At 36.7% G+C, this 26132-nt stretch overlaps 2 protein-coding genes across 5 annotated transcripts in view; one reads left to right on the top strand and one right to left on the bottom strand.

Moving 5' to 3' along the window:
• Nucleotides 1–5773, top strand: part of vwde.L (von Willebrand factor D and EGF domains L homeolog) — a 61314-nt gene extending 55541 nt beyond the window's left edge. For 3 of the 4 annotated variants that reach the window (XM_041565917.1, XM_041565916.1, XM_018267342.2), the window contains 5 exons: nucleotides 1038–1133; nucleotides 2262–2357; nucleotides 3379–3474; nucleotides 4484–4579; nucleotides 4671–4899. In XM_041565917.1, coding sequence (XP_041421851.1) covers nucleotides 1038–1133; nucleotides 2262–2357; nucleotides 3379–3474; nucleotides 4484–4579; nucleotides 4671–4798 — 512 coding nt within the window. In that variant the 3' untranslated portion in view covers nucleotides 4799–4899. The other variant, XM_018267340.2, reaches the window with a different exon arrangement.
• Nucleotides 3–25608, bottom strand: tmem106b.L (transmembrane protein 106B L homeolog; the record flags this gene model as incomplete). Its single annotated transcript, NM_001096753.1, is given in 12 exon segments — nucleotides 3–13; nucleotides 2077–2088; nucleotides 2893–2919; nucleotides 4519–4529; nucleotides 14273–15228; nucleotides 15680–15733; nucleotides 16868–16917; nucleotides 17006–17146; nucleotides 20045–20204; nucleotides 22720–22783; nucleotides 24885–25102; nucleotides 25595–25608. Coding segments are annotated over 7 exon segments (816 nt in total). The 5' UTR covers nucleotides 25099–25102; nucleotides 25595–25608.
• Nucleotides 25609–26132: the final 524 nt, after the last annotated feature.

Genomic DNA, 26132 nt, shown 5'->3' with positions numbered 1-26132 from the left:
GTGCAACGAATTGCTTCTTAGACCATAAACAAGAAGGTGTTTGTGAAAAAAAGCCATATTTATTTTAGAAAGCAAATGGTATTTTAAAGAGACTTTGTAGATTTTATAATACTGATTTTAATGTAGAGAATACAGATGTTGTAATCAGTACAATAAAATCAGTATTATTTTAATGTGTTGGGTTTCTTTTGGTGCCTCTTAGGATATGCAACCAACTGGGGAGGTATAATTAGTCTTTATATACTATAGAGCCAGCCTGCAGAACACTGGTGGCTTTATTTAAGGGAGTGGTAAATGCATTTCTAAGCAACTTCTCGATATACGTTCGTTACAAATTTTGAAGTTATTTGTAAATGCAATTGCTATTGAAAACATTATGGCTTTCCCTTTCTAATCCCTGCCTTGGTGGTCCTGACTAAAATCAAAGGTGTAAAAATCAAAGAAACGGATTGCACTCTCAATTTACAAATGAAAAATGTTTATTACATCAGGAAAAAATGGGGGTTACAAAAACTACAAAAATAAGTAGTGAGCTCAACACGTTTCGACCATAGTGGTCTTCCTCAGGGACACAAATAATAAATAATTAAAAAGAAAAACTTTTGCTTTTTGATTATTTATTATTTGTGCCCCTGAGGAAGACCACTATGGTCGAAACGCGTTGGGCTCACTACTTATTTTTGTAGTTTTTGTAACCCCCTTTTTTATGATGTAATAAACTTTTTTCATTTTGTAAATTGAGAGTACAATCCGTTTCTTTGATTTTTGTATGTTGGCTTTGGAGACCGACACGGGGAGCCTCCTATGGATTAGCACCTCATAATTAACTTTAAGGGTGTGCGCCTTCTTACTTGATATTTTCTAAAATCAAAGGTGTAATGAATGCAAATCGGAAATCTTAGAATTAAGGCAAAATTGTAATTTTAGGCTTACATACCATTTTAGATCTATACATAGATGTTTATTGATATATAAATCTACACGTATCTATGTGAGTGTATCACTCAATAATTAAATATTTCTTCTTTCCATACAAGCCATTTGTCATCCAGTTTGCCTTAATGGCGGCACTTGTATCAAATCCAATATTTGCCTGTGTCCCAATGGATTCTATGGTGCACAGTGTCAGAATGGTAAGTTCTCTCGCTAAACTTGCATTTGTAAAATACAGGTATGGGATCCATTATCTGGAAATCTATTATCCAGAAACTCCATTTGTCCAAATAATCCAAATTTTTAAAAATGATTTTCTTTTTCTCTGTAATAATAAAACAGTAGCTTGTACTTGATCCCAACTAAGATACAATTAATCCTTATTGGAAGCAGAACCAGCCTATTGGGTTTATCTAATGTTTACCGATTTTCTAGTAGACTTAAGAGATCCCTTATCCACAGGGTCGGACTGGGGGGCCTGGGGCCCACCGGGACTGCTGTCCAGGGCCCCCCAGCCCCCGCCTACCCTTGCTGCAGGGCCCCTGCCTCCCCTTGCTGCGGCACCAGCGCCGCGCTCCCCTTTGACGTTGTCCCATGCCGGGACGCATGCACAGACGGCACCCGTGCCGACGAGAATGCGCAGACAGCGCATCGCGCCGGCTACATTTTTTTTTTTTTTAACTATTACGATTGGTGGCCTGGCCCGGCGGGGCCCCTTGAAGGTCGGGGCCCACCGGGTATTTTCCCGGTGTCCCGCCGGGCCAGTCCGACACTGATTATCCAGAAAACCGCAGGTCCCAAGCATCCTTGATAACAGGTCCCATACCTGGACTATACTTTGAATGGGCGGTTGCCTCGGTCTGGGCAGCATTTATGAACTAAAGTCTCAAAGAATATGTCTAGAAATGCTATGTTTCATAAACTAAACTTACTACAGCACAGAAATGATCAAAATATTACCAGAAAGTGAGGTTACATCTGTCATTTAAGCAGATAATTTACTGCTGGTTATTAATCATCCAGGAGAATGCTTTGATATATATGCTGCCATGTAATGTGAATTTGAAGTGATTACTAATCAGCCTTATATTGTGGATTATATAATGTATATTGCGAGTCGGTCCTTAAGGTCAGGTAACTGACAGCAGCACAGAGCATGACATGTGAACAAAGAGATGGGGAGCTACTGGGGGCACCTTTACAGGCACCGACCTTCACTGCTGAAGGGCTCTAGTTGCCTTGAGCTGGTACAGAAGCCCAAAACATGTAGCATTTCTATTTTTTCTTGAGCTTTAGAAATAATGGAGATTTACATTCTTTTGTTTTAGCTGTCTGTAGCCCTCCTTGCAAAAATGGTGGCCAGTGCATGAGAAATAACATTTGCACATGCCCAGATGGATACATTGGAATAAGATGCCAGAAAAGTAAGTTCTTATTTGACTTCTTATCATTGTATAGACTAGAGGCACCTCATTTGAGCCTTTTGAGTTATTCTGAGCAAGATTCTGCTTCATTACCAAAAACCCCACACGACAGATGAAATAAGCCATTGCTCTAATGATGTGCGGGCCGGCCCGAGACCCGAGGACCTGCAGGTTGGGTGGTTTCAGGCTGGCTACTGCAAAAAAAATCTTTGGGTCACTTGGGGGTTTGGGTTAAGTGATCCCTTCTGCTCTTCCCGCCAGCGACCTCACACTGCCGGCTTCCTTGTTTCTGGTCCTTCAATTTATAGACTTGCACCTGCCCCACCCCTTTTGTGACATCACAGCGGGTCTATAAATAGAGGGGACAGATCAGGCTGGGTTTGGTCGGGCGGGTGGGGGTCATGGAAACTCGACCCACACATTATTATTATTAATACGGTAGATATTTTTATAGCACCAACATATTACGCAGCGCACATCACTACTTTGCTCCTAACTGGAGTCCCTGACAATGCAACCTATGAATGACTGCAGCTACAGGTATGGGATCTGTTATCCAGAACCGGGAAGGCCATCTCTCATAGACTCCATTTTAAGCAATTAATTCAATTTTTTTAAATTGATTTCCCTTTTCTCTGTACTAATAAAAAAGAACCTTGTACTTGATCCAAACTAAGATAAAATTAATCCTTATTGGAGGCAAAACCAGCCTATTGGGTTTATTTAACGTTAAAATTGCTTTTTAGTAAGTTGATTCAAACGATGGAAAGACCCCTTATCTGGAAAAACCCAGGTCCCAAGCTTTCTGGATAATGGATCCCATACCCGTATTGGTAGAAATCGCATAAAATTATTTTCCTATCGAGCTGGATAATATATAGGCCTAATGATAGTAAAAGTCTTTCAAACACAAAGGATTATACATCTTAACATTTGAACACTGTGTCTGGGCATTCAATGATCAGTCCTTTAGGAGCAGTGAGTAGATTCCATACAGAAAAACAATTTCATTTCTTTACAGGTGTCTGCAGTCCAATGTGCATGAACGGAGGGAAATGTGTGGGGCCCAATATTTGTTCTTGCCCATCGGGATGGAAAGGGAAGCAATGCGATACACGTAAGATTATTAGCTGTGGAAATGCATGCGTTCTTTGTATAAGCAAGCATCGATAAATCAGATTTATAGGGGACATGCTGCCTGTCAAATTTGAAATGGGACCTTTGCCATTGACTTCTACAGGACCCCGACATTTTCGGATTCAAACTTTTAGCAGCTTAAGGCTATAATAAATCACAAAACAATTTGAGTTTTTTTTCCCACTAAAAATTCGGATTTATAGTTAAAAAAAAAAAATTTTTCAAGTTCTTTGCATTCGGACAAATAAATAACCCCCTTTGAGGCCCATTTATCTTTGAGTCTGAGTTTATCTAAATTTTTTCAGAAAATTTGAGGCCCATTTATCTCTGAGTCTGAATTTATCTAAATTTTTTCAGAACAAGATTCTGGCCAAATCCACACTTTTTTTTTTAACCTTATTTATTAATACACTGTTCTGAAAATTTTGTTTGTGAGCGAAAACCCGAAAAAATCGTGAAAAATGCGAATTTTCGGATTTTCCACCTGAAAACAGTTTTTTTCGGATTTTCCACCCGAAAACCCTGAAATCTTCGGATTATTGCACGAAACCCATCGCAGGTCAAAAAATCTTTGAAGCTTCTCCCATTGACATATATGCAAACTCGGCAGGTCTGAGATGCCGGATTTTCGGATTCTGACTTTTTCCATCTTCGGGGTATAATAAATACCGAAAAATTTGTGGGGTTTTTTTCCCACTAAAAATTTGGATTTTATACTAAAAAACATAATCAGAATGAAGTAAATAACCCCCCCAAGTGTGTTTGATTGGCTTTACCAGCAGTCAATGCACTGAATTTGCATGTGACACCGGTGCTCTCTTTGTGCTTTGCCATCACTCTTTGTCATTCTGTAAAAAAAAAAGTGATTTGTCAAGAAAAAAAAAATTATAAAGTTTGTGCCTCAGCTGGAAATGAGCCCATTATCCTTAAAAATCGAAGGAATGAGAATTGTCAAAAGCAGATCTGATTTAAATAATGTCATTTAACAGCTATATGCCTTGAAAAATGCAAAAATGGTGGAGAGTGCGTGGGACCCAATACCTGCCATTGTCCAGCAGATTGGGAAGGAAGCCAGTGCCAGACGGGTAGGTTTGTCTTGACATTTTCTAGGATTTAATTCCTAAATCAAGAGTGCATGCGCCCAGTTCATAATCTTTGTCCCTCTCTTTCATTCAGCCATCTGCAATTACAAATGTTTATATGGAGGCCGCTGTGTACTGCCCAATGTATGTTCATGTCGTGCTGGATACACTGGAGCGACTTGTAACCAGAGAGCACAGGTAGCGTTAACAGCATTGTTGTAGAATTCCCACAATTCACTAGAGCTGGACATTCAGGCCCGCATATGATCAAGCAGTTTGGCTTTACTTCAAAGTCTGTGCTGTTGTTTATTTCATATTTTATATTACAGGTGTTTCGTGGTTGAGAAAAGGTTTCCCAGAGCGACAGAGACTGCGCAAGAATCTAGTAGGAACTAGTGAAAAAAATAAAAAAGTTTAATACAGAGTATGGACGGCAGGCAGAAGAAGATGTTTTCCTTTGAAGCTCGAAGATATGGCAGACGATTAGCCAGATGGAGCATTGTTACAGGAGAAACATTTATAATAAGTAATTCACCTGGGTGAGATATAATGAGGGTGCAGCAGAAAATAAAAAAAAACATAAAAATCATAACCAATATACCTAGTAAAACAGTTTTTTTTTGTATGGCAAAAAGTCACCAAAAGTGCAATGAGATGTATTAGAACTAATCCGTAGCCAATTCCAATTTAATTGTGACAATGTTCTCACATTACCAACTGTAACTGCAAGAATATAGGTGCCCTACACACTTGTATGAAGTCGTGCTCATATATCTAATTTATTACTGTCTTTATTACTGTCTTTCCAACCAGTGCTTTACACTGAAATATAATGTTGCTGTTGTTTTTAATAAAATATAGTAAAGATGATGTTTATTTAAAGGAGGGGCTCTGTGTAGATATTTCATTTTAGTACCACAGGAGATCTATTAATCCAAAAAGTCACAATAGAGCTTTGTCATTCCCATGAATTCCTATTTATTCATGCAATTCGGAACATTTTACACATTTGCTTTGTCGCTGTAATAATTAGTCAGGAGCTTCTACTTGATGGTAACTAGTATAAATTCATATTGATGACAAAAAACCTATACTTTGACATTGGAGAGGCCCATTCATTATAGGTCGAATTTTAGTGGTATTAAAACTTTTTGAAACCATGATTAAACTCTAGGGGGCAGATTTATCAAGGGTCGAAGTGAATTCGAGGGAATTTTCGAAATAAAAAAATTCGAAATTCAAAGTAATTTTTCGGATACTTCGGCCATCGAATAGGATACTGCGACTTCAAATTTACTTCAAATTCAATTAGAAGTAAAATAGTTGAATATTCGACCATTCGATAATCGAAGTACTGTCTCTAAAAAACTTCGACTTCAATACTTCGCCAAATTAAACCTGCCGAAGTGCTATGTTAGCCTATGGGGACCTTCTACAGCATTTTTCTAAGTTTGTTGAAGTCGAAGTAAAATCGTTCGATCTTACAATAAAATCGTTCGAATCATTCAATTCAAAGTATTTAATCGTTCGATCAAAGGATTTTACTTTGACCACAGAATACACAAATTCGATGAAAAAAGTTTGCATTCGAAATTCGAATTCAAAGTATTTTAATTCGATGGCTGAATTTCGAAGAATTTTTTACTTTGAAATTCGACCCTTGATAAATCTGCCCCTAGGAGTATTTATCAAAAGATGAACTTTCACCCCATAGAATCCCATAGAAATGAATGGAGAGTGGCGGAATTTCACTCTAGCAGACTGTGGCCATCTTTAACTTGACTCTTTGATAAATATACCGCTATTTCTCTAAAATCACAAATGCCATAAAAATTATTAAAAGATTTGAATAAAAAAAAGCATGAAGGCAATAAACCATTGAACAATCCGAAAAAAATATCCGAAAACCTCTAAAAGTCTGGATGATTTAAAAAAGGTCCAATATGATTAGAGCAGCTCCCGTTGGACCACGACTGCTTTCACTTGGCGCAGTTTTGTATTAAGAGTTTTTGTGGTTTTTATACCTAATAAATCTTGACTTTTTAGAGTTTAAGAAATTTAAAAAAAACAACACATTTTTAGAGAAAAACGCCATTCGTTAAAGAAGAAGGAAATCTGAATTTTAGTAAATCAGCCCCTAAGTGTTTTTTTATTAGACCTGAAGGACAAGGAAACCTTAATTTACGCAGAGATACCAATATGTTCAGCATCTCCTAGTGAATTAAATCAAGTTTTGTATTGCCCTTTTTCAGGATAAAAAAAGTTTATAGTGGGAATGCTGCTTGTTGCTTCTCCTAACTTTCCCAGGTGTCCTTTGTGAACATAAGCTTGGGTATGAATTTACGAAAAGGAAACATTTTTTTTACTTTTTGTCTTTGAAAGGGACAGCTGGGAAAGTCAAATAAGATGTCACATGGCACAGGCAGAAAGTTCCTCTGGTGCCACTTCATTTATTTCCTAAAAGGAGCATCAGCTTGAGTTAAATCACTGTTGGGGTGACTAACATATTTCGACCAGCCCCTTAAGGTTTACTTTAAGGCATAGTGCCCCAAACGACATAAAGACCCCATGTTGAGCAAACGGCAGGCCCCAAGGATTTTTTTTGTACTAAAGGTCTTTATTTTAGAATTTAAACCATTATCTGGTTTCCCAGGCCCAACAAACAGTCCGTTGATTTGAATGAAATGCTGGAAGAGGGTATAGAAGAGGGCCTGAATAAAATATTGGCAATAAAAATAAAATGATTAATATTGGAACACATTGTACATGTGTCATAAATTGACACTTTTATCATATTCAATAAATTTGCTTTATTGTTGGCAGTTAAATTGTTTTTTTTTTTCAGTGTGGTGTTAGAGATCAGGGGCAGGGTGGAGCTCTAACACCCATCCAAATCATTAATCCCTGGTGCAAAATAACATAGAGGGATTCAGACAAGGCTTATTCATACAGCAAAGACTCACTCCAGTGCAGAGAAATAACTGGTTAAATCGGGTATGATAAGCAAGGATTATTCATAAATCTGTCCCTAAATTTTATTTTTAAGGTGGGCGTCCTGTCAAGTTACTAAAATACACTCACCTATTCCAAAGATGTATTAAGTTTAGATATTTTTATTTTTTATATTGTATACACTTTGTTGCATTAATACAAATTAATAAACTATTGTGCAAACATTTTTTACATTTTGTACAGCATAGTGGTTTGTAATAAAAAGTACAATGGCATTATATAGTTATTATTTTTAAAATGTAAAACTAGAATTTTATTTAATAAGAGTACTCAAGATAAAAGAAAAAACAATTAAAACATTTTTAAACCTGGTAAAAGGATTGGACTTGTCTATTATGGGGTTGATGAATGAACAATTTGTATTGTATATTTGTGTCAGTGGCCTTAACTCTGAATCCTTTAGAGCAAATAAAGGACTATAAAATTTAAAATATTCTGATTGTTTGTTTTTTAATTAAAGGTTATTTTTGACTATGTTACATCACCACATTACAGTGGGGTGCATTGTCACTAGCATTGCTGCCTGGAAACACTGGGGTGCTGGGTTTAATTCCAAACACTATGGGGGTTATTTATCAAAGTCAGAATTTATCTCCAAATTTTCTGAAAAAAACTTCACTCAAATCTGCACAGGTTTTTTCGGTTTATTTATTAATACACTTTCCCGAAAAGTTTGTTTGCAGGAAAAAATCCCAAAAAAAAAAAATTTTTCAGTTTCCAACCAAAAACTAAATTTTTTTCAGATTTTTGCCAAAAAAACCCTGAAAACTTTGGATTCTGGCATGAAACCAAGCACAGATTAAAAATCTTTAGGACTTCTCCCATTGACTTATATGCAACCATGGCAGTTCTGAGATGCCGGATTCTGACTTTTTCCATCCTCGGGGTATAATAAATTCAGAAAAAAAAATTTCCACAAAAAATTCAGATTTTATACTAAAAATAACACAATGTTTTTTGGTTTTTGGCATTCAGAAATGAGTAAATAACCCCCTATCTGCCTGTAGCTGTGTGAGTGGTTAATAGAGGCAGGTTCATTTGCTCCTGATGAAACTGCCCCTAGTGTGCATTTGTTCTCATGAACTGCATTTAGCAGTGACCTGACACTGAAATTTACAGGGTGGGAGGGGTACTGGGATTTTATTAGTGGAAGTAGGGAATCCGCGCTCTGCCAATTAGCACCTGATGAATGAATGCATCAATCCTCCCGAATAGATGTACCGAACATCCCAAACAATTGAACTTTCAGTAGGAGAGAGGAGAGCACTCTGACGCAGATTAACTGCTTGTGATTAATATTTATTTAAGCTGCTATACACTGTATAGCAGCTTAAATAAATATTAATCACAAGCAGTTAATCTGCGTCAGAGTGCTCTCCTCTCTCCTACTGAAAGTACTGGGATTTTAGTTGTGATAGTTATTGTGAACACAATTTCAAATGCTGTAATTGAAAGTAAGAGAAAAACATTAAGGGGGCTATTTATAAAAGTCCGAATTTATCTCAATATTTTCTGCTACAAACTCTGATCAACTCCGCTCGGGTTTTTTACGCTTATTAAAGTTTGCCGAAAATTTGATTGGGGAAAAAAAAAAAAATCAGATTTTCGTGTTTTTTGGGGGATTTTTTTTATCCGATTTTTTCACCCAAAAACTCCGGGGTATTGCACAAATCCCAGCACACATCAAAAATCATTGGGACTTCTCCCATTGATTTATATGCAACCTCGACAGGTCTGAGATGCCTGAATTTCCGATTCAGACTTTCCTATCCTCTGGGTTTAATAAATTGCAAATTCAGACTTTTCTATCCTCGGGGTTTAATAAATTGCGAAAAGTTCGTTATTTTTTAAAAGTCCGATCCGAAGGATTTCTTTAATCGATCGAACGATTTTTCTTCGACCTAAAAATTGTTAGAAAGCCTATGGGGACCTTTCCCATAGGCTAACATTTCACCTCGGTAGGTTTCAGGTGGCGAAGTAGGGGGACGAAGTTTTTTTTAAAGAGACAGTACTTCGACTATCGAATGGTCAAACGATTTTTAGTTCGAATCGTTCGATTCGAAGGTCGAAGTAGCCAATTTGATGGTCGAAGTAGCCAAAAAACATTCGAAATTCGAAGTTTTTTTTATTCTATTCCTTCACTCGAGCGAAGGAAATGGGCCCCCCCAGTAGTGACAGTCTCCCACTGATATTGTCAGATAAGCAATACATGCAGAGATATTATCGGTAGCCAATATAAATCTTCTAACCTGTCCGATCGACTGAATGACCGATCACCATGGCATGAAAAATGTTGGGACAATCTACACATGGTCCAAAAACCGTATGAATCTTTGTTTCGTACAATAGGATCTTTGTACCTATGGCCAGCTTTACTGAGAGGTTGAGGGGCGATTCAAATAGAATATTTTAATAATTGTTCAAAATAATCATTTTCTTCATAGCCCCACAGCATGTGAGTGTCAGGGTATACCACTATACTTGTATTAAGGCTCGCTATATATAATACAGTAAAAACTCCCGGTTTTATGTTTGCTAGAGGACCAGAAAAAAAATGGCGTAAATTGCAGGAAACCTGGAAATCCAGAAAAGAAAAAATGCCTTACGTGTGAGGGGCTGTGAAAAAAATGTAGTTAATCCTGAAAAAAATGTAAAATCTGGGGATGTAAAACAAAACTTGTTCCATTCTGTAACCCTTATTTGTTTATTGTAAATTGTTATTATAATATTCAAAAAAGCTGTCCAACTTGCTGGATGTCTATATAAATGAAACGATGATGATATTTCGATCAAAAACTCTACCAATGGGTTTTCCACTTTGAAAGCATATTTGAAACAAAAGACAATACTGGAATGCCAATGTGCTTTTAAATAAACTTTAATGTTACTCACAGGAATCGGATCAATCCATATTGTATCATTACAGTTAGATAATCATGAAATAGTTTTAACGTTTCAAGAGATATAGCAGAGGATTGAGGATAACGCAAAAAGGTACAGAATCTACTACAAGACATTTAGCTTTATTACATTATAAAAAAGAATTAGAACATTTAAATATGTACACGTATTACAATCCTTACAGAATGCAGGTCAACTACAGACGTCCTTTACCAATATCAGATAAAATGTGAGTGGTTACTTATTGGTGCTACCAGTTTAAAGTATCAAGTGTTAATTATAATAAGATGAATCACTGCCACTCACAAGTAGCAAATTGCGCTGCTGAATATAGTGGGAAATGTCAGGCCAAATGGCGAGGGCATCTAAAGTCCCTTGGGGGGAGGGTGAAGAGTTGGGGCCACTACTGCCGCTGTAGTTAGAAGCCAAATTAGGAGTCAGCAGCCAGAAGAGGTTTTCACCCAACGTCCCCCCACCTTAGGCCCCAGGCACATGAATCTTCTGTGTACCCCTAGTTCCGACCCTGATAGTGGTGATTTATATACTCCTTAAAAGTGCTTGTAATCTCCTAACATTACCTTGGCAACTACTGAGTCAAAATAAAAACATTTTTAAATAAAAAAAGAATATTCAGAATTTTAACTAAGGAGCATGTTTACTTACATTGCACATAAATATCTGGAGAGGTTTCTGGAGATCAGCAATTCAATTTAAACAGCTACTTATACGTTAGAAAACAAAAGCAAAGATCTGATTGGTTGCTATGGGCAACATCTCCAGAAAACTCTCCAGGTATTTATCTCCAATGTTACTAAACATGCCCCCTAAGACAGCTTCTATATCATTTGTTTCTTTTTTCCTATTAGATTTACAATGAAGAAAACCAAAATCAAATTCTAAGCAACTTTCTAATATGCTGTACATTCATTAAAAATTCAGATAGTTCTGAAGCTATTTGTAAAAGTAATTGGCAGTTGGAAGCAGTTGCTTGTTTATCCCTTTCTGTTCTCTGGACTCTTAAGGGTCAGGGCACACGCTCAGATTCGGGGAGATTAGTCGCCCGGCGACTTCCGAGTGACAGCCCGCCGGCGATTTACATCCTAGCCGGTGGAAGGCAGTTTGTCGAGATTAGTCGCCCCGAATAAGAGGAGATTTGTTGCTTGGAGACTAATCTCCCCGAATCTCTCCGTGTGGCCAGACCCTAAAGAGAAGGAAAGGTTAAAATTAAGTAAGCTTTATCAGAAAGGTCTATATAAATACACCAGTAAATCCTCAAAGTAATGCTGCTCTGTCAAAAGAAACACAGCATTTCTTTCCTTCAATTGTGTACTCATGGGCTTCTGTATCAAGACTTCCTGTTTCAACTTAAACCTCCAGGGCTAGGGTTTGAACATGCTCAGTTTGATCCTCTGGTGTTGGAAAGTCACTCCAACCTGGTTCTTTGGTGCAAACTCATTAACTATGTGGGTATTGTGGGCTGATGTTTTTCCTTTAATTATCATTGTACTCTTGTTCGTGCCAAATCCTATGCAATATTCTGGAGTGAAATGCTTGTTAATAGTGGCAGTTTTAATTTGTGTACTCAAATATATAAAATGCATATTCTTTGTCTAAATAAATAGCATCTAACAACCCATACTTTAAGGGGCAGATTTATCAAGGGTCGAATTGAAAATTCGAATTAGAAACATTTTTTATGGTCAAAACTGTCAAATTCGACTAGAGAATTTTTCAAATTAGATTCGATTTTTTTTTTTAAAAAAAATTCTAATTAGATATACAAGATTTATCATACTCTGGCCCTTTAAAGGGGACCCATCACCCACAAAAATTAAAATCCTATTTTATCACGTTTAGTTAAGCAAAATTAATTTTAATTACACTATATAAATTATTTGAATCTTGTTTCCATCAGTCTGGGAATTGATAATTATAGCAAGCAGGCAGGAGCCATTTTGTGGACACTGTTTTTAAGGCAAGCCTTGTATCATCTCAGAATCTTGTTTGTGCACCAGAATGGGGGACCTGATGTCCATCCCCATGCCCTGGCTACACAATTAAATGGTTAAAAGAACTGGGGGAATGTGGGGAGAGCAGTGACAACTAGGAAGTGCTGAATGGAAAGTGAAAGTAATTGTCTGCCCCGTCTCTATTGATTGACAGCCGATATTTTTTAATGAATTTACAAAAGCTATGAATGCTTTAATTAAAAATTGAAATTGGATTTCATGTTTAATTTGAAAAGGACTTTTATTCTACAGCTTTCTTTGTCTGAGTGACAGGTCCACTTTAAGAACTCAAATTTGACACCCACAAAACCTGCCGAATCCAGGGATCAATTTGGAGTTGTTTGCAGCCTTCCTGACATTCAAGTTTTTTTCTGAGAAAAAAACTGTAACAGAGTTTTTAAAATTTGAATCAAATTCAATTCGAATTTGATTCAAGTTTTCGGGTCGATTTAATTCATCCGAGCTTAAAAATTCGATTAATAAATTTAGATTGGTTGAATTTATGGGAGATTAGAGGAGTTTTTAAAAACGCGCATGAATTCGAAATTCGACCTTTGATAAAAGTGCCTCCATGCCTCTAAGTCTCTGCCCCAGCGGAGCTTACGCGCGCACACACGCACGCACGCACACACACAGTCAGTTTTAATAAGTCAATGAGTCTGCCTGTATGTTTATGGAGTGTGAAAGAAATCAGTTAACTGGCAGATACACAAACTCCATGCAGATAGTGCTCTATGGCTCAGAACTGCAGCAAAGCGAACCACTGCACCTTCATGGTGCCCATAAGGCAAAAAACATTTTATCTGATGGGCGAGGTTTCCCCAAGTCTGTAACTCGCAAGTGCAAGTTGTGAAAAGTTGCATAAAAAAAAAAAATGAATCACAGCAATTGTTTTTATACCTTTCACTCATTAGAACATGCTAGAAAAAACAACTAAGGGTGAATCAATTTTTTTCATTGACTTGAATTTTTTTCTGAAGTGAAATAAGGGATTTTGTTTCTCAGATGTCTAAAATGTAAGGCAAAAACCCCAAAACTGCTCATCTTTTAGAGGAGAAGCTAATTTTAATTTAAGATTGAATACAAGATAATAATAAGAACATAGCAAGTGTAGCAATCCCACACGATAGAATACAATCAAAATTTAACAAAAGAAATTCCACTTGCAGCGCTCCACAATCTGAGCTGCATGCAATAAGAACTGGCTAATATGTTTTAATGGGGTTGCTGTATGACACTATTTTATAAAGTGCAGTATGCCCAGGGAAGGAATAATACTTTAAAAAAAATAATTTGGAAAAATTAGTAGGAATGCAACTGAAGTTAATTTCTTTCCTTAGTATCAAGAGTTGGCAAGTTTATATACCATGTAGTGCAATATCATTTAATTTATCAGTGAACAGACTAAAAGAAAAGTCCAGAAAAGTGTTTGAAACAAGAAATTGTTTATCACGGAGAATAAAATACAGGTATGGGATCTGGTATCCAACAACCGGTTATACAGAAAGCTCAAAATTACAGAATTGTTATCTCCCATAGACTCCATTTTATTCAAATAATCCAAATTTTTAAAAATGATTTCCTTTTTCTCTGTACTAATAAAACAGTATCTTGTACTTGATCCCAACTAAGATATAATGAATCCTTATTGGAAGCAAAACCAGCCTATTGGGGTTATTTAATCTTTACATGAATTTCTAGTAGACTAGGAAGGTAGAAAGATCCAAATTACAGAAAGATCCATAATCCGGAAAACCCCAGGTCCTGAGCTTTCTGGGTCACAGTTTCCATACCTGTAATAAGCATGTAAGTCATGCAGTTTTTAAACTATGGGTTGAGAAGATCATTTTATCGTATATGAATGATTTAAGGTTATATTACATACGGCATTTGGATTGCCATTATATGTAGCGGTGGTCAAAATACCTACTTACTTGCCATGAATTTCTTCTCACTGATATCACTATGAAGCTTAACACGTTCCCCAAAACCTGCCAGAGATTGTCTCTCCAAAACAGGAGCTGTTAATGTTGAAAGTGTTATGTTATGTAAAGTGGATAAGTAACCTTGGGGATAGGCTACTGGTACCCAAAATGCTTGAAGAAAAAAGAAACAGAATATTTAATTTTTCATTAGACTTGCAAGTCATCATAAAGCTTCCTTCAACATATTATTAAATCTGTAATAAAGAACATAAAAAAAACAAAGATTTCAAAACAGATGCACTTTTGCCATCACTTCAAGCATTAATAAAAAACAAAACAAAAGGACACCCACTACAAAATCCAGAACTATACTGAAATATGAATACAATATTTTAAAAGCATATGCAGAAGTACATGAAATAACATGCACAAAACATATTACTTGAATGGTAAAACACTAAAATGCCAAGAAAAATTAAAATATGTTATTGGAACAGAGCCTTAGCTACCGTTGTCTTTTTTTTTAAATTGTATTATTGTAGTATTAGTGGTTCTGGTTAAATGAATTTCTGTTTAATGTTGTAAGCGCAAAACTGGTAGAAGAGGGCAAAACTATACAGCAAGTGGATAGCAGCAACATGCCCCCCCTCCACACTTTCTGCATTACTTTAATTATGGTTGATTGAAAATAGTTAGGTCTGATTGGCCATGATGATAAGTTGCATTTGCTCCACAGTCTACATACTGATAAACTTCTTGAGATAACTGCTCAGGGTGCCCCAAGTAGGAAATGGTGACGATGACTCTGAAATATTAAAAGAGAATCAGATAATAATACTCCTATTATATGCAAATAGTATAGAGGGCTAGAAAAAAAGGGAGCTTGGGAAAATATAGTGGGAGTTTTCTCACTATATAAACACACCTAATGGCTGAAATGAATACAACGCTGAGGGCTAAAGCACACAGTGCTGCCACTTCTGTTCACAAAGCCCAGATTATTGTAACCAAGTTACAGACTTGGGGAAACCACCCCTGTATTACAATTAATTCTGAGTTACAAACTTGGAGAAACACCCCTATATTACAATTTATTCTAAGTTACAAACAAACTTGGGGTAACCACCCCTATATTACAATTAATTCTATTCTATTTATAGAATTGGAAAGGGTTCATCATTCACAGTAATCACTGGGCAAGCATTACAGCATAGCACTAATATTTATGCACTACATATATGAAAAACAATACTTACTGCATCTCCACCACTATGTTGTGAACCTTTATAGTCGGAAATGTGCAAAAGGAACTGTAAAATAAGAGACCATTTTAATTTGCAGTTATATGTGGACCAATGCAAAAAATGCCTCAAAGCAAAACAAACAAACAAAAAATTCGGCCAAATCCTCGTGCTTGGCAGAAGTGAATTCTATTTTCCATAAGTAAATTAGGAGCGTGAAGGGAAATCACATTACTTTTTGTCAGAAACCAGAAGTAAAAAAAATGTTTTTCCACTTTTTCCTTTCCCATCCTTTATTTGCATATGCAAATTGGGATTCGGTACTCAGCCAAATCTTTCAAGAAGGATTCGGGGATTCTACCGAATCCCAAACAGTGGATTTGGTGCATTCCTAGATAAAGGCCTATGTGGTGACATGGTGAAACTATAGCAATACACATAGCAATATATTTGTACTGAGCCCATGTGAGGCAATTTTGAAAGACAATCAAGCATTAAAAGAAAACTAAACCCCCACTAGTAACAACAGATCCCCTTAACTCCATAGTGGTAACAAATAGCAAATCACATTCTCTCTCCGTACACCAATTGTGATCCAGTGTTAAAGGAGAACTAAACTGCCTTTCATTGTCCCCCTTACCTCTCCCTGCCCACACTGTGTTTTAGACAGAAAGGTACCCCTGAAAAAAAACAAAAAAACCTATGCCTAAATGCCCGTTCACATTCTTTTACAGTCTCCTCGCCTGCGGGAGTATTTGCAGTTGGGCCTAGTCACAAATTGGCTTCATGTGCACCTGCTCCCGCAGGCTTCGTGTCTGCATAGAGAACTGAAAGAATGAGAAAAGGCAGAAGATGGCACGGAGAACTCCGCTGCGCAGCTCTGCAAAATATTCAGTTATGCTATATGTCCCCTTTAAAATAGTTCTGTCATACAAGAAGGCATCAATGTAGTTCAGAGGCAGCCTGGGGACCATAACATTTCTTTGAGGTTCATATTCAGCCTGTTAGACAGCCCTGCCTACATGTATAGCCCTGTGAGCGATTCCTGGATATTTTGCATGATACCGTTTTTTCTAGTGAAAAGAATGGACTGAGGTTCCTCATGATAATTATAGTCAAAGCAAATTGTCAGTATTGGTTCACTGCCTTGACCTTAAAACCCAAATAATTCACACATGCACATTTCAAATACATATTACTTACTACATGTAGTCAAATTCATTTCCAATTGTGGTAGGTACTGAGTAGTCAATCTGTTTAACAAGAAGATGCAACGCTGTCAAAGAATGACATTTTTGAAAGTAATAATTCAAATATTACAGCAAGCTGCAACGCTCTTACCTGTTTATTGTCAAGTGGTCCAATTTTGATAACAGTGTTCAATTTTGCCTTCCCAATGACGGTTTTAGAGAACTGAACTTGTCCAGTTACGTTTTCCACTTCGATAGAATAAAAGTTGTTATTTGTTATATTTATGGTGTTCTAGAGGAAAAGAAACACAGAGTATAATGAAATCTAATGCAAATGGCTAATCAATAATTCGTATGTGGTATATTACAACAAATGCATAAACAGCTTTTCATTACAATGCACTAACCAATGATTTTTGTAAAATCACATTTTCATAAAAAAAAAAAAAGATATTCTATAGAGCAACCCAAAATATCTTGTCTGATCTGGTTTAGTGATATGATCCAGATATGGTTGGTTGTCGGTTGTTTGTTGGTTGTTTGAGTACATCTTTTCTCAGGAACGGCAGTGCACAGATTTTGATAGAATGAAAGGGCTCTACAACATGTAAATATGTTTTCTCATAACAGGATACAGAAGCATTTCAAGGGTATTTCAGGTGACTGTCCCCATTGCTTGCTATGGCAACTACATAAGTTTTAAGTAAACACCTGAACCCCTCCTTTGCAAAACTGCCCAAAAGCAAGGCTGTGCAACTGAAGGTATACCATCATTGGTAAGAGGTAAGCAAACCTACCCCTTATCATTAAGCAAAATAGTTTCGTAAAAATGTGTTTACTTAAGTTTGAAAATGTTATAGTTTGTGTTTGCATGAAGAAGTATTACCATGTTGAAGAATTATGACAATAGCAATAAAAAAGAAATAGTTCAATCATGGGATATGGAAATCAAAGGTCAACAGCAGAATACCTGCTAATCAGTGCTTTATTGTGCGTCCACACGAAAAAGGGCCTTTTGCTGCCCGAAACATGTCGTGTGGATGCACAATAAAGCACTGATTAGCAGGTATTCTGCTGTAGGCCTTTGATTTCCATATCCCATGATTGAATTATTCTAGTGGTGACTTGACGGAACACCAGAGGGAATCGAGGCTTGCTAATAACGCTTCGCTTTCTGTGTGTTACCCTGTGAGTGAAAAGAGAAATAGTTACATTTTAGGAAGCATAGTGCACAAATGTGTAATAGCCACGTTTAGAAAAAAGTAAGGCATAAAAAAACACTAAATATGGAACTTTTTGCTGTTCCTCTGTACTATAAATTCATATTGTGGAGTTCACATTAGTTATAATTATGGTAACAAAACTTAAAGGAGTGGTTCATCTTTGAATTAACTTTTAGTATGTTATAGAATGGCCAGTTCGAATCAACTCTTTAATGGTCGTCATTATTTATTATTTATAGTTATTTGCCTTTTTCTTTGGATTCTTTTTAGCTTTCACTGACCCCATCTAAAAAAAATGTTCTGTAAAGCTTTTTATTACTCTTCTTTCTATTAAGGCCTCTCCTACTCATATTCCAGTCTCTTATTCAAATCAGTGCATGGTTGCTAGGCTAATTAGGACCCTAGAAACCCAATTGCTGAAACTGCAAACTGGAGAGTTGCTGAATAAAAAGCTAAATAACTCAGAAACCATAAATAATAATAAATGAAAACCTATTGCAAATTGTCTCAGAATATCACTTTTTAAATCATTCTAAAAGTTAATTTGAAGGTGAACAACCCCTTTAAATCATGTTGCTATCACCTTTTATTTATAAAACTCATTTTGTTGTATCACTTTAAGGCAACAGGAGTGAAATATCAGGCCACTCTCTAGAGTAACTAAAAAACATTGATGCCAATTTGAATCACTGTATTGTATAATATGTGCCTTGAACTTGATACACCATAACTGTATTGTCAGACGGATAACTGAATTGATACGGTTAAAGTGGTTTGGTAATATGTAATGGCAAAAAAAAGACAAAAAATAAAAACTAAATGTGGATGACAAATGGCTAAAAATTGTCCAATATGTCATTGCCCTTACACCGATCTCGAGAATATCTACAATCCGTGTGATAAAGTACTTATATTATTGTCCATAAAAGATGTTAATGCATATCCTAAGCTTTGCAGGCTAAGCTTTCTAATTTAGCAATGCCTAAGCTGCCTCTGGGGTCATTGGACAAATTTGCACATGACCAGTATCCCATAACAATGAAAGGAAAACTATACCCTCCAAACAATGTAGGTCTCTAGAAAAAGATATTGCATAAAACAGCTCATATGTAAAATCCCGCTTCATTTAAATAAACCATTTTCATAATAATATACTTTTCTAGTAGTATGTGCCATTGGGTAATCATAAATAGAAAATTGCCATTTTAAAAAATAAGGGCCGCCCCCTGGGATCGTAGGATTCACTGTATTCACAAACATACCAACAAACCATACATGTTAGGTCACATGAGCCAATTAACAGACAGAGTTGTGTCTTTTGCTTCCACACTTCTTCCTGTTACAGTTAGAGTTGTAGTATTTCTGGTCAGGTGATCTCTGAGGCAGCACACAGACCATCACAAAATGGTGGCTCAAGGCAAGAGATGTAAAAGGGCAATATTTACGTAAATATATATTCCAGTTTGGTAAGATTCTTTAATATGTCACTTAATTTGATATGAACTGACTGTTGCTTAAGTGTTCATTTTGGGGGTATAGTTTTCCTTTAATCAGTGATTCGTTTTTTTAAATTCAGCTGCAGTTAGAACAGTGAATCATCAACATCTGACTGGTTGCCATAGGTGGTGCATATTTGCCCAGTGTTTATAAATGACCACAAGTGACTTTCAGGCTGACAATTATTTTTCTTAGTGCTTCTCAGTAACCTTATAATCATTGATGTCAGAAGATAATGTGGCCTAGAAGCTAAGGTTTAAGCAGTAGCATCAATGAGTTGTAGACATGGTCATAAATGGAACTATCAATAACAGGGATAAGGCAAAATTAAAGATATCCCATCCTAGGAATGAACTCTATGGAGTGCTACAGCTAGCATTAATACAGTAGAAACTGCAGAACCATACTTTCAGCTTGAAAAGATACTGCATATACTGCAATGTATAAATACTATTTTAGTAAATACTCACCGTGATGTTTAAATAGACCAACTGCTTTTGCTCATCATAATTGACAAGAACGGACTTTACCCCAACGTAATGTACATCAATGGATCGTGGAAAGAGGAAAAACACAGCCAGGCATGAGAGGAGCAAGCAAACTATGACAGAAACGGTGACATAAAGTTTTCTGTAAAAAATAAAAAAAGATTCACAAAATGAATAAACTGTCTATGAACAAGTAACAGGGAAATGTATAGTATAGTTGCCCAGCTTAAATATATTGGCAAACATGGACAAAAAATCCCGGTTTTGTTTAAAGGGTAAGGCATTTTTTTAGCAGCTAAAGGCACAATATGTGTCAATGTTCTAAATATATTGATAATGGGTTGATTGTAGCGGACCCTTTATATATATATAAACACACACACATACACACACATATATACATTAAGGGGGTTATTAGAAATTCGAGTTTGAGGTGATTCTTTTGGTCAAAACTCATTTACAGGTAAAAAAAAAAAAAATTTTCAAGATTTATTATAGCCAGACCCTGGAAAAAAGCTTGAATCTGAAAAAACACCATCTAAAACCTGTCAAGGTCACGTAGGAGTCAATGGCAGAAGTCCTGTGAACATTTGAAGATGTAACTAGCCTTCATGATGTTTGAGGGTTTTTTCAAGGTTTTTGCCCAAAAACTCGATTAATTCGAGTGATTCTAGTTTTTTTTTTCTCAAAAACTCAATCAATTCGAGTTTTCAGGTTTTCGCAAATCAAACTCAATGTATTGAGTTTTTTCCATTCAAGTTATAAAAAAACTATAACAATTGACCTTTGATAAACAACCCCTTAAAGGGCATGTAAAGGCAAAAAAATAAAATCCCATTTTTACTTTCTTTAATGAAAATATACTTTAATTAAAAAATGTGTACCGTATTTATAAGAAACCTGACTGTATGCAGTGAAATTCTCCCTTCATTTACTGCTGTGGATAGGAATTGTCAGACGGTCCCTAACTAAACAATTATACTTATGAACAGCAGGGGGAGCCCCTGCCTTACTTCCCAGTCATGCAGAACTCAAGCAGCTTTGTTTATGACGATCTCTAAGCAGCCCAGACCACAATGAGCATGTGCACAGTCTTAGTCTTGCAAAGATGTTTAACAAAGTTACAATATGGTGACCCCCTGTAGCCAACTTTGAAAGCATAAATCATTTCTTTGATTTGGCTTGTGGTGCAGTAAGCTCATGTTTATATTTAGTATACAAAAGACTTTACATGCCCTTTAATCACATTTAGACCAGACTAATGTGAATGATGTATAACCTCTGAAAAATACTGTGGAATATCATTAATAGATACAGGATATTAACAATTGCACAATTGTAGGTGCTCCCTCACTCCAATATTTGTTAGGGTTTTTCTAAATAGCGTAATGGCACCGTCCAGGCCACAACACTTCCAAGATCAGAATAAAATAAACTCTGGAGAACCACAGCGAATTCAGTGTGTTTATTTCTTCACAACATGTTTCGGATAAACATATCATTTATGTTTATCCGAAACATGTTGTGACGAAATAAACGAACACACTGAATTCGCAGTGGTTCTCCAGAGTTTATTTTATGCTGATTTTAGTATAATAACAATCCCTGTCTTAAACACTGATGATCTTATGTGTCAAATCAAAAGGCTGTAAATCCTGGGAAATGCTAATGAATGCAGTGCAGAGCCGGGCCAAGTAGTATTTGTGCCAAAATATTCCTCAGAAACCTTGCCTGAGTAAGGGTAGGCCTACAAATGGTGGTGTCATGTCCTAATTGTTTAGTCTTTCCGAAGTCTTCCCTTCTATCAGGTCTAGTGCCTATCTTTGCTGCTTTCTGTTTTGATATTTTTGGTTTTCTCTGTTCTTTTTCCCCTTGCATGTTTTTCTAATTCTGTTTTCCCCATCGCCCCTCTTGTTCAGATCATACTGTATATCCCTTCTGTTGCTTGCTTATTCATCTATGGAGCTCTTTCAAAATAAAGGTGGTCATGCAACTGCTGACATTTGTACCAAATCACCACTCCAGACCTTTTTGACAGCTTACTTATCTGTCTATAGAGCCAAAAACACAAGCTGCCCAGAAAGCTAGATTTATTTATTTTTTATAGTTTTTTAACTATTTGCCTTCTTTGTCTTACTCTTTCCATTTTCAAATGGGGGGTCACCGACCCCATCTAAAAAACAAATGCTCTGTAAGGCTACAAATGTATTGTTATTGCTATTTTGTATCACTCATTTTTCTATACAGGCCCTTTTCTATTCATAGTATACAGGGGACGGTGCGCTGCTGGATTTTTATTACCTAAAACACCTACACAAAAGCAAGAGACACGGAATATTCTGTGTCTCTTTCTTTTGTGTAGGTGTTATAGGTAATAAAAATCCAGCAGCGCACCGTCCCCTGTATACTATTTATCCAAATACCAGTGGGCCTGTGGATCCACTGATTCTATCGGTGCAGATCAAACCCCCCCTCACAAGCGCGGCCCTTCATCTTTTCAACCTCTTCTATTCATATTGCAGTCTCTAATTCAACTCAATGAGTTGCTAGGGTAATTTGGACACTAGCAACCAAGTTGCTGAAATTGCAGAAAGAAATTGTAAAAAGCATGTGCTAAAACAATACAATGCTCAGATCTAAAGAAGTAGTTAACTTACGTTCGTCTTGGTCGTAGTCTCTGATCACTGTATGGTATCAATGCCACAAGCTGGTTTTCTCGACCTAAAAATTAGGGTTTATTTAAAAGTTATACAGCTAATATTTATGAATAGGACTATGAAGATACAGCTAATATTTATGAATAGGACTATGAAGATTTTCATTCATCCAGGTCATGGTATATCTAATATAAGTAATTTTGAATTACTTGCATTAGAAATATATATGAATACTTTCTCACAATTTATCTATAAATATTTCAGCTCTGTTAATATTTTTATAGTTATCCCTACTGTTTTTTAACTATAATAATTCTGTAAAAAAACCCCGAGGTCATCTCTTACATGTTTTTCAAAAACAAACTGCAAAGTATAGGGCCACAGTGTTATATAAGCACAAATTTCTTCTCAACATACTCGGATTCATATGAGAAACCCACCACTTTTTGCAGGATTGAGTGCCAGGCTTTACCTTAATCCAAGCACCTAAACAACTCAAAGTGGCTACAACTGAATATGCAAAATTAGAATTCAGATTTGGTTTGGAATGGACACATCTTTTATGAAGGATTTGTTATTTAGCAAAATCCAAATATTAAGGATGTGGTGCATTCTAATTTATACCTATGGCTGGGAGATGCAGGGATGCTTCCCTTGGAGTAGAAATTCTTCAATTGATGAGAGTTATGCTTCTTACTTTAAAATTGGCATTTGCACAGAGATAATGGGGAACGGCCCCAGCCTTTTAAAGTAGTACAAGAGATTAAAATGATATGTGCAAATATAGCATACAGGTAGTATGTGAAGTAAGGTTTAAGAACACTAGCAGATTTAGTCGCCTGGCGACTAATCGCCTCTTCTGCAGGGAGACAATCTCCCCGAACTGCCTTCTCCCTGCCTGCCGTCTGCTATAATGACAAAACGCCATCGCCAATGCACTCGTGGCGCTTCAATTTCCGAAGTCGTCCAAAGTTTCCTCGTAAGGCAACTTCGGAAATTGAAGTGCCGCAAGTGCCATTGCGCTGGCGTTTTCTCAATATAGCAGGCAGAAGGCAGTTCGGGGAGATTGTTGCCCTGCAGAAGAGGCGATTAGTCAGCAGAAGACTAAATCTCCCCGAATCTGCCCGTGTGCTTGAACCCTAAAACAACTTAAAAATAAATGGTTACTGAGACAACATATTTTGCTGAATTATAATGCAAACATTTACTTTCTACATAATATTTTCTTCCTACTAAAAAGGATTTCAAAAATAGAAGAATTACTGCTAAGGAAATTAATTCATGCTATACCACCCAAAAAACATTGGACATGAGTTTAGGACAAGGACAAAGAAGCCCAGTTACACCTTCCAGTGAATTAAATATGTTTTTTTTCCCAGGCCAGTGCAGCTATGAATATTCTTACTTACCTTTCTCTTGAGTGCAGGCCTAAAAAACCCACTTTTCTAAATTCAAATTTGCTTAATGTAAGTAGTTTTTACTACTTCAAGTAAACTCGAATTTATAAAAAAAAACTAAAGACTGCTTTTTATTTTTTTATTAATAATACAGTACATTCCTCTCTACAAAAGTTAAGAGTAGTGCTTGATTAATAAGCAAATTAGCCATTTTGTGCAGCATTACAGTGATTTCAAATGAAGATCCTAAGGCTAGTACTACATTTAAAGGGGTGGTTCACCTTTTAGTCATGTTTTCATATTAATTTTCATAAGTTCACAAGGCTAATTCTAAGCAACTTTTCAATTGGTCATCTGACTCTTTCAAGCTTTCAAATGGGGGCTGACCTCATATGAAAAACAAATGCTCTGTAAAGCTACAAATGTTTGGTCATTGCTACTTTTTATTACTTGTCTTTTTATTCAGGCCTCTCCTATTCATATTCCAGTCCATTATACAAAACTTGGCTGCTAGGGTTATTTGGATCCTAGCAACCAGATTGCTAAAACTGCAAACTGGAGAGCTGCTTAATAAAAAAAGCTAAATAACTCTTTACATTATATAAAAAGTTAATTTAAAGGTGAACTACCCCTTTAAAATGCATGGTGACAAGGAACAACCAATCTGTTTCTTCTGAGGAAACAAGTTTAATATCTTGCATAACTATTTCAGATTTGAATTTTCATCCGTAAAACACGCATTCCAGCACAGCTGTCATCCATCCTCACCTCTTGGAATTCGACCGGTTCCTTGGCAGGTGGCACAAGTAACACTGTCTCTTCCAGTAAATTCTACATATGGGAAATGGGCAGCATCTCCAGCCCTGTTTTTATCACTGCCATCTGATGGTATCAGTCCATCTGTGTCATCACAGGGTGAACACGGATCATCTGGTCCATCTTTTAAAGCACTGGGGGGAATGTGTGAAAACCCTTTCCCCATAATTCTGTATTAAATGAAGAGGAAATAAAGGGAAAACTTAAATGGTTACTTAGAACAGAAATCCACATATAAATCATTAAACCAATCTCCTAATCAGGTGTTTCATTTACAAAATCTTTTTAATCCTATTACAACAACCTGCAATTCTAAAACAGTCAAACATCAGCAGGAATGTGTTATACTGTATATATTATTTAGTTTATTTATAATTTCCTTACAGCCATGGCTGCTCAGAGCTGTAGTAGCTTCAGATTCAAACCGGCCCTCTCTTTAAAGGAGAAGGAAAGGCTTGGTGCACTTAGGGTTGCCAAATTTTAGGTACCCCCAAGTGATTGTATTGACTAACCTGAAACCCACCATAGGTTCTCCTATCAGCAGAAAACTACCACCTGTTTATCCCCCACCCTCCAAATCCCCCCGCTGTGGCTCCCGAAAAAGTTGACCTGTCTGCAAAAACACAAGCCGTCTGGATGGAACCTTGCGAGTTCCTATTTACCTTTAGCACATGCCCCGGGAATACCAGTCCTTATACTCAGGATACAGAGAATAATGAACTCACATAAACAGGAAACTGCGAACGACTCACACATGCACTTGTTTCTCCCTTTACTGTCAATGTTTAGCCCGAAAACATGGGAACCTATCGACAGGCCCGCAACCGATCATAGAATAGGAAGCTACAGGAAGGGACATTGGACAATCACGATAACATCGCGTTGTAGAACTCGGTGACGTCGGTACACGTATAGACTGTAACCGCGGAAGTGAGCTCTGGGTCACAAGGGGTCAAACACTGACTAGCCAAGTAGACAGTGTATTCAAAAGTAAAATAGACATGCTTTTAGTAGTTTGTGACCTGGAACGGCACTTTTAACCAATATCAGGTGTTATGAAAGTTGCACTCTCTACCCTAGTTAAGCATATTTGCCTATGGTGGAAAGTCTCGCAGACAAAGTCTCTGTAAATTATTTCCAATCATAACTCCATACCTCCCACTAAGAATTGGTACAAATATGCGTTCTGTTCAGATACTT

Source organism: Xenopus laevis, chromosome 6L, assembly GCF_017654675.1.
Source record: "Xenopus laevis strain J_2021 chromosome 6L, Xenopus_laevis_v10.1, whole genome shotgun sequence".
Classification (NCBI taxonomy): Eukaryota; Metazoa; Chordata; class Amphibia; order Anura; family Pipidae; genus Xenopus; species Xenopus laevis.
The sequence above is the reverse complement of the archived record's forward strand: the minus strand, read 5'-3'. Positions and strand labels throughout refer to the sequence as shown.